The sequence below is a fragment of the Esox lucius genome, chromosome 24, assembly GCF_011004845.1.
Source record: "Esox lucius isolate fEsoLuc1 chromosome 24, fEsoLuc1.pri, whole genome shotgun sequence".
NCBI lineage: Eukaryota > Metazoa > Chordata > Actinopteri > Esociformes > Esocidae > Esox > Esox lucius.
The window spans coordinates 20,914,327-20,925,203 of NC_047592.1; the positions used below are offsets into that span (position 1 = coordinate 20,914,327).

The 10,877-nt window shown below is 41.0% G+C and overlaps 1 protein-coding gene across 1 annotated transcript in view; it reads left to right on the top strand.

Moving 5' to 3' along the window:
• Positions 1–901: 901 nt before the first annotated feature.
• Positions 902–10,877, top strand: part of LOC117592785 (protein piccolo-like) — an 11,880-nt gene continuing 1,904 nt past the window's right edge. The window contains exons 1-9 of the mRNA XM_034290434.1: positions 902–991; positions 1,307–1,591; positions 5,754–6,014; positions 6,129–6,401; positions 6,766–7,031; positions 7,577–7,607; positions 10,244–10,354; positions 10,456–10,480; positions 10,564–10,661. Coding sequence (XP_034146325.1) covers positions 1,309–1,591; positions 5,754–6,014; positions 6,129–6,401; positions 6,766–7,031; positions 7,577–7,607; positions 10,244–10,354; positions 10,456–10,480; positions 10,564–10,661 — 1,348 coding nt within the window. The 5' untranslated portion in view covers positions 902–991; positions 1,307–1,308. The remainder of the gene's footprint in view (positions 992–1,306; positions 1,592–5,753; positions 6,015–6,128; positions 6,402–6,765; positions 7,032–7,576; positions 7,608–10,243; positions 10,355–10,455; positions 10,481–10,563; positions 10,662–10,877) is intronic.

Sequence of the window (10,877 nt, forward strand, 5' to 3'; positions counted from 1 at the left end):
ATGCTGATGGATAAGGTCGCTCCCCGCTGACTCCATGCTCAGGTGTGGTATTCTGTCAAAGGTGTGTCAAGGTGCGTGAAATAAGGGAGCCAAACGCAGGGAGGTAGTTACTCTTCTTTCTATTTAGAATATAGGCACGCGTAAAACAAACAAGCGTGCAACTGTGCGTCATCGTTACAATCGTTATGTTTTGTTATGAGTCTCTTTGTTGTAAAACACATAGTCTATCATGTAGACCAGGCTGATGCATCGATCTTTAGTTATCCTATTATATTTCATTGGGGACATTGTTGTTTAGAGATATTCTTGTCTAATTTTTGTCTTTATATAACTCTTTCTGCAGTTTTGCCTATGGCTTCAGTGAGAGTCTCTCCTCATGGTCTCCTCTACTCTGGAGAGACTGTTACTCTGCAGTGTGACATATCAGACTACACAGACTGGACATACTGGTGGTACAGAAATAAACAACTACTGAGTCCTGGTTCACCTTCTAAAACCATCACCACTCTGTCTGACCAGGTGAGTCAGTACCAGTGTCAGGGGAGAAGAACAGATCGTCCCCAGTCGTCACAACTTAGTGTTTCCCTCCACATCAGTGTCACTGGTGAGTTCACTATTAAAACTCTACCACTAACTTGTTGTTGGTTGGTAGCAAATATGTGTAAGTATTAGTGTGTGTTTGTTAACAGTATCTTTTAACTAAAACCAATTCCAACAGGTAATAAGCCAAAGGCTACAATGAGTTCAGACAAAAAGGACATATTGAAAGGAGACAGAGTGGCACTGACCTGTACTGTAGAGTCTTCTGGATGGGTGTTTTACTGGTACAGACACAGACAAGACTCTGAACCAGTAGCTACAACCTCTGGATCCTCCTACACACTCAGCCAGATCAGTGTCTCTGATGGAGGACAGTACAGGTGTAGAGCTGGGAGAGGAGACCCGGTCTACTACACCCAGTACAGTGAACCAGTCCACATACAGGTTACTGGTGAGTCTAACACATTTCCATAAAATTGTTTAACTGAAGGTATTCTAAGGTATAACATTTTACTGACAATACCACACATATTAAATTGCTGCGATCATAATATATATTTTTCTATATAATCAATAGTTTTTTCCTCTTTTCATATAATGATTGAGAATATGATGATCATATGTTGGAAAGTATTTTTGTAGTGTGTTTGTAACATTTATTTGGTAGTTTAATATTACAATATTATTGGTAGTGTATTATTAAAGTATTATTGGTAGTGTTTTATAAATAAGCATGCTATTAGATTATGTGTCTATGTTTTAACAGCTATGACTAAAGCTACACTGACTGTAAAGCCAAACCCAGTGTATCCTGGAGAGACAGTCACTCTGACCTGTTCAGTTGGGTCCTACAGTGACTGGAGATATAAGTGGTACAAAGACAGTAAAGATACTGTAGTATCCCAGTCTGAAAGACACACTGTAACAGGAGACACCCTCACCATGAGTAGAGCTTCTGAGTCTGACCAGGGTCTCTACTGGTGTCAGGGAGAGAGAGACTCCAGACTCAAATCTACCTCCAGCAGTCAACCAGTCAGTATCACTGTGAATGGTGAGTTACTTCTGTGTGTTGTATTAACCTGATCAGTGGGGTCTGACAGTGACTGGAAATTTAAGTGGTACAAAGACAGTAATGATAATATAGTATCCCAGTCATCACAACACAGTGTTTCCATCCACATCAGTGTTACAGGTGAGTTCACCATTAACCCAAAGGTAAAACAACTAATCCTACAATTAGCCAAGGATTGGAAAAAGACAAAAGGGCACTAAGTCCCAACCATCATCCTATGGAAATCCCAGGCTTGGGGAAAACCTAATAACAGAAAGGATCAGAAACATCAACTAAGCTGAACTTGCACACTAAAACTATACTCAGAGTAACATATCACAGAAAAAACAAATATCAGTAAGCTGTCATGAGTTACATAATAAGTGAAAGTGTGAAATGGAGTCCTTCATCACTAACATGAAAAACCAACATTCCCAAACATTATGGAAGTGTGAGAGTGTAGAAGAGTGTAGAAGAGTGTAGACGCAGAATATGAAAGGTCCCAGGCTGAGATTCCATGAGACCAGATGATGTAGAATCCAGGTCAGGATCTCATGAGAAGAAGACAGAAAACAGATGATGTAGAATCCAGGTCAGGATCTCATGAGAAGAAGACAGAAAACAGATGATGTAGAATCCAGGTCAGGATCCCATGAGAAGAAGACAGAAAACAGGAGTCTGTGGATCCTGGAACAGCTTGCTCCACCCCCAGTGGATGACATCATCTCCAGAACACATCTGAAAAGATACCAACATTTAGAGAAAACAAACACTAGACCCTTCGGAGTAATTTAGAATTACCTCAATAACCCAACCAACCTTATTCCTTCTTCAGTAGATACATCGGGACGGGGTTCTGGTCAACAGTCATCGTCAAACATACAGTCCTCTAACTTGTAATCACCAATTTCAACAGGGTCATCTTGGTAGGGAACTTCAGCCGATAATAGCGCCATGGTTACCTCTTTTCCATCTGGCATCATTACACCGACCCATTTCAACAACATAGCTTTCACACAGGTCAACATTATGGTAATATAAACATGACAGTGCTGCAAATTGACATGCTATTCGCCAATAGTTCTGGTATTGTTTCCATAATTGTAGACCATGTGCTAGGAGTTGGAATGGTCACTATACAGGGGCATCCATTATTGCTACGGAATGGGTTAATTGTTGACACCACATATTTCTACCAGCCCATGGGTCTGCAATTTATACTGCTGAGGCATCAAAGCCGAAAGCCTTCCACTCTGTCTCTCTTCTATGTTGCACATGTTTATCCCCTATCAGGTCAGTTTGTGTATTAATTAAGTCTTTATCAGGGAATAAGGGAGTTTCTAGTCAGTATTGTCATTATTACCAGTCCTATTGTTAATGACAAGAACCCACCGCAGCTCATACTTCTCTGTGTCCTTCCAATTCTTCTTCTCCATTTGCGGTCACCTCTTTCGGACCATTTAACCTGTTGCAATGATTCAGGTGAATCCAACCTTGTCGGCCCTCCACTTTGACGGCTGTTAGTGTACTCAAGATCACCTGGTACGGCCCCAGCCACCTTGGCTGTCTCCATTTGCGCTTGTAGACCATTACAAGTACCTTATCTCCTGGTTGTACAAAGATGTCCTGGTTTTCTGGAGGTGGACCATGAGATTGTCATACCTGTGAATACACACGTCTTAAAGCAGAGGTTAGTCCTTTCAAATACTTACTCATCTCCTGATCAAACTCTTCTAATCCAGATACTCTTGGAGGTCTCATTGAGGGTACAGACATTGTCTTCCTGTAAAAATGTTATGAAGCATAAGGCCCGTGCCTCTGTTTACGGAGGCTCTCATATTCATCAGAGCTAATGGTAAACATTCAACCCAATTAATTAATGTCTCTTTGCCTGCTTTGCCTAATGTGCTTTTCAGCGTTCTGTTAGCTCTTTCAACAATTCCTATACGTTGAGGATGGTAAACACATGATCATTTTTGTTTGATACCTAAGCTCTTGCACATCTCTTTGATCAAATCTGCTGTGAAATGAGTGCCAATATCTGATGAAAGTGTGGTGCAAACGCAGAAACGCCAGATGTTTCGCAACGGATCTGGAGTCCCAATTAGCAGTGGGAAAGGCATCCACCCAATGTGAAAATCTATCATTTAAAACCAAGCATTATTGCTTGTTCGCGCGCCATTCAATCATTTCAATGTAATCAATAACCAAGTGGGTAAACGGGCCCATAGGGGGTGGCATATATCCAGGGACTGTTTGAATTCCCTTTTTGATATTGTGCTCTTGGCATGTCTGGCATTGGTAAATGAATTTTTGACAATGTTCTGCACAATTTGGAACAAACCAATCGGCTAACAATTTTCTTACCATCTCCCCCTTTGGAGAGTGGCAAACACTGTGTGCCGATCTACACATTAAGTAAATCAAATCCGTGGGGTCAACCACCTTCCCAGAGCTCACCTGGCGCCACAGGCCAGAGTCGGGTCGTGCATGCATCCTCTGGAAACACAGAACAGGTGTTTAGAGACTGCTGCTTTTTCCATGTTCAGTACGTCTTCCAGGGAGCAATCACTTCAATCCAAAGGGCGTGTGTGAAACTCAACTGGGCTCAGAGCTTCAGCTGCTTGTTTAGCAGCACGGTCAGCTATATGATTACCTTGAGACACAATGTCTCTACCTCCTGTATGTGCTGCACATTTGACTACTGCAAGAGCTGAAGGTAATTTCATAGCATCAAGCATTTTTCTAATCAAGTCACAATGTTTAACAAGGGATCCTGCTGCAGTCAGGTATCCTCTAGCTGCCCACACCTGCCCAACCACACACTACACCAACCGTGTAAGTGGAGTCACTGTATACAGTCAGTCGTTTGTCATCCCCTAATTTACCAGCGTGGGTGAGGGTGTGATGGTAATTCCATCGATCGACCCTCTTAAAGGAGTAAGAAACAGAGACAAAGTTCTCTTGGCACATTCTAACAGTTTTATTATTATTTATTTACAAATAAGAGAGACGCGTCAAACGCTTACAGACATAATCATCCGAGGAGTCTCTAACTCCATACAGGTCATTCAACTGTATATAAGGGAGGAAAAGGGGTGTGGTAAGATGCTGCCCATCTGTCTTGTCACATAAGAGTTTACCCAAAGAGCGGGCTTTCCCCCCCACATGGGTAACCTCATCAACTCTAGGAGGAGACTCACAACACCTGGACAAACAGTCATTGATGATTACCCTATAATCTACTGAAACCAATTAAGAATGCCCCCTAGGACAAATACCAGATCCCTCTCTCACACTCCTCTACCTATCTAAACAATGGGACTCAGTCCTTTAATCAGTAAGAATGCATCAGGTTTCAGAAATCTCCACAACAATGGCCAATAACTCAGCTACCTGTGCCAAATAATGGGATGGGATATTTTCTGAGTATACAAATCCGCATATTGAGGTCTGCTGGACCACTGCACAGCCAGAGTGTCCTTCTCCATTGTCTTCTGCTGGGTTGATTTTTGGTGCAGAGGGGTGGGCTGGTTTGGTAAGATGGCTGCTTGTGTTATTACTTTTTCCTTGCTGTTTTTCTGCTCCAATTCTGCTAGTTGTTTTCTAATTAGCTTGGCCTGTGATTGGTTCAGGTTTTCTGTCTTTTCCTTTTGAGCGTCTCAAAAATGCTTGACAAGATGTTTGATGTGACTTTTCTTCACATTCCAATCCATGGCATTGAAGCCCATATTTTACTTTGGCTTGGACTGGCTGTGGTAGATTCTTCACCAGGGTGTGTAAGAACAGCAGTTGTGCAGCCCTACTTTTTCCTGTCACCAACATCCAGGCTTCTAGAAAGTCCTGAATGAATTGTTCACAGCTCATGTCATCCTTCAGTGTCATCTCAGTTAGCTTGGTCATGTCTGGTTGCATAGGCCACTGATTTCTCATTGCTCCCCACAAGGCATTCCTTTAGTGGTTAAACCTATAGCTGAAGTCCCCACATTTGTAACCAAATGTTTCACCAACTCCTAGACAGAGCAAAGTAACCAGCCTGTATTTCATATACACAAACATATTTAAAACATATTTAATGTATGAATCCTTAATCCTTAATGGGAAAATTGTTGCTTAGAAATATTCATATCTGATGTTTGTCTTTATATAACTGTTTCTACAGGTCTGCCCATGACTTCAGTGAGTGTCTCTCCTCATGGTCTCCTCTATTCTGGAGAGACTGTTACTCTGCAGTGTGACATATCAGACTACACAGACTGGACATACTGGTGGTACAGAAATAAACAACTACTGAGTCCTGGTTCACCTTCTAAAACCATCACCACTCTGTCTGACCAGGTGAGTCAGTACCAGTGTCAGGGGAGAAGAACAGATCGTCCCCAGTCGTCACAACGCAGTGTTTCCCTCCACATCAGTGTCACTGGTGAGTTCACTATTAAAACTCTACCACTAACTTGTTGTTGGTTGGTAGCAAAGATGTGTTAGTATTAGTGTGCGTTTGTTAACAGGATCTTTTAACTCAAACCAATTCCAACAGGTATTAAGCCAAAGGCCAAAGTGAGTTCAGACAAAAAGGACATATTGATAGGAGACAGTATGACACTGACCTGTACTGTAGAGTCTTCTGGATGGAGGTTTTACTGGTACAGACCCAGACAAGACTCTGAACCAGTAGCTACAACCTCTGGATCCTCCTACACACTCAGCCAGGTCAGTGTCTCTGATGGAGGACAGTACAGGTGTAGAGCTGGGAGAGGAGACCCTGTCTACTACACCCAGTACAGTGAAACAGTCCACATTCAGGTTACTGGTGAGTCTAACATATTTTAATAAAATTGCTTAACTGAAGGTATTCTTAGGTATCACATGTTACTGACTACCACTAATATTTAATTACTGCGATCATAATATGTTTTTACATAAATAATCAATTATTGTTTCCTAATTTAATATAATAATTTAAAATATGGTGATCATATAATGGAAAATATTATTTGTAGGCTGTTTGTAAAGTTTTGTTGGTAGGATAAAATAAAAATATTATTGATAGTGTATTATTAAGGTATTATTGGTCATGGATTATTAAATGATTATCGGTAGTGTTTTGTTAAATTATTATTGGCAGTGTTTTATAAATAAACATACCATTAGATTATGTGTCTATATTTTCACAGCTAAGATTAAAGCTACACTGTTGGTAAAGCCAAACCCAGTGTATCCTGGAGAGACAGTCACTCTGAACTGTTCAGTTGGGTCCTACAGTAACTGGAGATATAAGTGGTACAAAGACAGTAATGGTACTGTAGTATCCCTGTCTGACCGACACACAGTAACAGGAGACACCCTCACCATCAGTAGAGCTTCTGAGTCTGACCAGGGTCTCTACTGGTGTCAGGGAGAGAGAGACTCCAGACCCAAATCTACCTCCATCAGTCAACCTGTCAGTATCATTGTGAATGGTGAGTTACTTCTGTGTGTTGTATTAACCTGATCAGTGGGGTCTGACAGTGACTGGAGATATAAGTGGCACAAAGACAGTAATGATAATATAGTATCCCAGTCATCACAACTCAGTGTTTCCATCCACATCAGTGTTACTGGTGAGTTCACTATTAAAACTCCATCAGTAATGTGTTGTTACTTGGTATCATAGTGATGTTAGTAGTAGTGTGTTGTTACTTGGTATCATAGTGATGTTAGTAGTAGTGTGTTGTTTCTAAACAAACCTATTTAAATCCAACAGGTAATCAGCTGAACGTCACACTGAGTTCAGACCAAAAAGACATATTGACAGGAGACAGTGTGACACTGATCTGTACTGTAGAGTCTTCTGGATGGAGGTTTTACTGGTACAGACACAGACAAGACTCTGAACCAGTAGCTACAACCTCTGGATCCTCCTACACACTCAGCCAGGTCAGTGTCTCTGATGGAGGACAGTACAGGTGTAGAGCTGGGAGAGGAGACCCTGTTTACTACACCCAGTACAGTGAACCAGTTCACATACAGGTTTCTGGTGAGTCTAACAGTTTTAATATAATAATTAGTTGACATTTTATGCAGAAAGAAGGTAATCTTCCGTACTCAGCGTAAATGATTACACCCCTTTGAAAATGAAGATTTTTATCTATTTCTCAGTGAACACCAGAATAATTAGCTGTAATTTGAAGAAACTGAGATTTGATTTTATTAAGAACATAAAAAAGTCTTCACCAACATCATTAGGACAAGAAAATAATATATTTGTAATGAATACGACACAGGGCAGGTAATGTGGGTTTTAAGCGCAGAGCGCTATTTCTATTTTCACCCAAAACACAGTAGGAGGGGGAGTTCTCGTGGTCCAGGTACAAGCAAATGGTCGGTACACTGGGAGTCAGAGGTGGCAGAAAATCCAAAGGCGTCAGGCAAAAGGCATATTCCAAAACAGGTGGAAGGTCAGATAACTGGTGACGGTACAGAAGGGACAGGCTAAATCAAAGGCGAGAAAAAACGGGCAAGAAGGGTCGTCACACAGAAGGCTACAACGATTTTAAATGCAATCCAAAAACAGGCTCAGCAGAATCAGTAAAAAAACAATACCTCACAAAGTACTAACACAAATGGCCAGAACTAAATAATGTGCTAATGGACCGGTCACAGGAGATGAACTGTGTTCAGGAACAACACTAGGAAGAAAAAACATGGTAAAACAAGGAACTGAAAGGGGCAAGACATAACAAGAACACCTTAAAAGATTTTATTCAAATGTGGTGTTGCAAAAATGAGTTCACCCTACAACGAATTCTACCCAATCTAATATTTTGTATGGCCTCCATGATTTTTAAAGACAGCACCAACTTTTCTGAACATGGAGTGGAGTTGGTGACATACTGCCACGTCTATCTTTGTCCATTCTTGGAGAATGAGCTCTTTTAGAGACTGGATGCTGGACGGAGAATGATGCTGGACCTGTCTATTCAGAACTCCCCATAGGTGTTCTATTGGGTTGAGGTCAGGTGACATACTTGGTCACTGAATCACTTTCACCCTGTTCTTCCTCAGAAATGCAGCAGTGGTCTTGTATATTTTGGGTCATTATCATGTTGACAGAGAGCCCAGTGACCCAGGGTGTGGAGAGATGGTAGCATCTTCTCTTTCAGTATTTCTCAGTACATCTGTGAATTCATGATGCCCTCAATGAAGTGCAATTCCCCGACACCTGCAGCACTCATACAACCCCACAGAAGAACACTGTCACCGCTATGCTTTACTGTTGGTACCATGCTTTACTGTGGGTACCATGCTTTACTGTGGGTACCATTCTTTGCTGTGGGTATCATGCTTTACTATGGGTATCATGCTTTACTGTGGGTAGTGTCCAAAACGATTGACCTTTGTTTCATCTGACCAAATGATGGAGTCCCAATATTCTTCACTTTTATGAACAAATGTTAAACAGTCTATTTTGTACATGGCCTTTAGCAGTGGCTTCCTTCGTGGACGACATCCTTGCATGCCACTCCTGTACAGCATACGTCGTATCGTGTCACGTGAAACAGTCACCCCAGTTTGTCTTTCTACAGCTCACTAACTGTGATGAACCTGCATGGTGATTTTCCTCAACTCTTCTCAGGACAAAACGCTCATCTGGAGGTGTTAACTTCAGTGGTCGGCCTGTATGTCTCAGAATGCTTGTCACATGTCCATCCTTTTTCAATATTTTAATAACTTTTGCTAATGTATTCTGACTGATTAGCATTGTTTTACTAATTGTCTTGTAGCCCTGACCATTTTTATGTAATGAGAAGATCGCTTTTCCTGGTTTCCCATTTGTTCACAAACTCCCCCCGGACTCCTTCATTGTCTTGTCTCCAATCTTCACTCACACCAGGTCCCAATTAAGTCATCAGTATGTGTTTAAATGTTTCTCCTCTGCTCCCCCCATTTGTTGGTTATTGTTCCCTCTCTTCATATGTTCACGGCAGTGGTGAGTGTCGGTTTGCTGCAAAGCCAGCCCTTTGTTTTCTTTCTGTTTGTTTAAGTGTGTTATTTTCTATTAAATGATCATCATCGACTGCCACTCTGCCTGCGCCTGGTTCCTCCTCTCCAACACAACACCATCGTGACATGACATTTCTCTTCCATGTGGGGCCATAATTGTCAGCATTGACTGGGAGGAGATTGTACAGGTTAAATACCACCCTTAAATGTCATTATATTGCTGCACCCTCTGTGATGATTGGTTAGACTCATCTGTTGTTGAATTCTAGTTATTTAGCATTTTACCATGTTTAATTCCTGAAAGTTTCATTGGGGTATAAAATTTTTTGCTCCATGGTCTGAAGTCACTTTTTTCAAAAACTTGGAAAAAAAGGCAATGAACCAGAGTTGCTGGAATATTTTATTGCATAGGATCCCATAGAAAGTATTAATTCTATAGAGAGACAGATAATTTTCTGAGAAATATGTTGGGGTGTACTCATTCATGTGGAGTACTGCATATTAAAATATTTTGTTAATTTTACATTTTGTAATATAACAAATCAGTCAAATATAATTGTTTTTCTGAATTATGTATGTGCTGTGGGACCTTTTGCTGTTTTACTTATGTGCTCCATCATCCTTTACTTAATTTATTCTGATGTTGTGCTGTTCTCTCTCATGTTGTAGTAAATGGATCCTCTACATCAGTCCTAGTAGGAGTGGTTGTGGGTCCGGTTGTTGCTGCTGTTCTACTGACCATCTTCCTGGTCCTGCTTTGTCGATATAAAAAGAGCAAAGGAAAGACAGTTCTACATTTTCCTAGGTTTTATTGTCATGATCTGGATACAAAAATAAATTATGACTTGACCTGATTTAATAGTTTGCATTTTTCTTTACAGGTTCCTCTTCTGACAGAATATTCTGGTGACTACATCTGTCTCTATCCTATGTTTGTTTATACAGTAACATATTGTCTGTGTACTTCAATAATGTCTCTCTCCCTGTAGGCCCGTCCATCCCCAGAGCACCAACCAGGACCCCCAACAGGACCAAGGATATACCCAGGTTCAGTTACTTGATGCTGGGTATACAGGTCAGCTATATGGTCAGTCTCACAGTCCAGGCCAATGATTATTTTTCACTAACTGTTTTGCATGACATTATTTTACTGTCTTTAGAAAAGCTGAGTAGATAAGTTATCTTTGTATCTCTACTTTGACCAACAGTTAATGATACCATCCACCATACGATCAATTACACAACAATGATAATGGTTTTGTAATGTGTTTAGTAGGAATGTGTAGTAACCCACAATACAGGG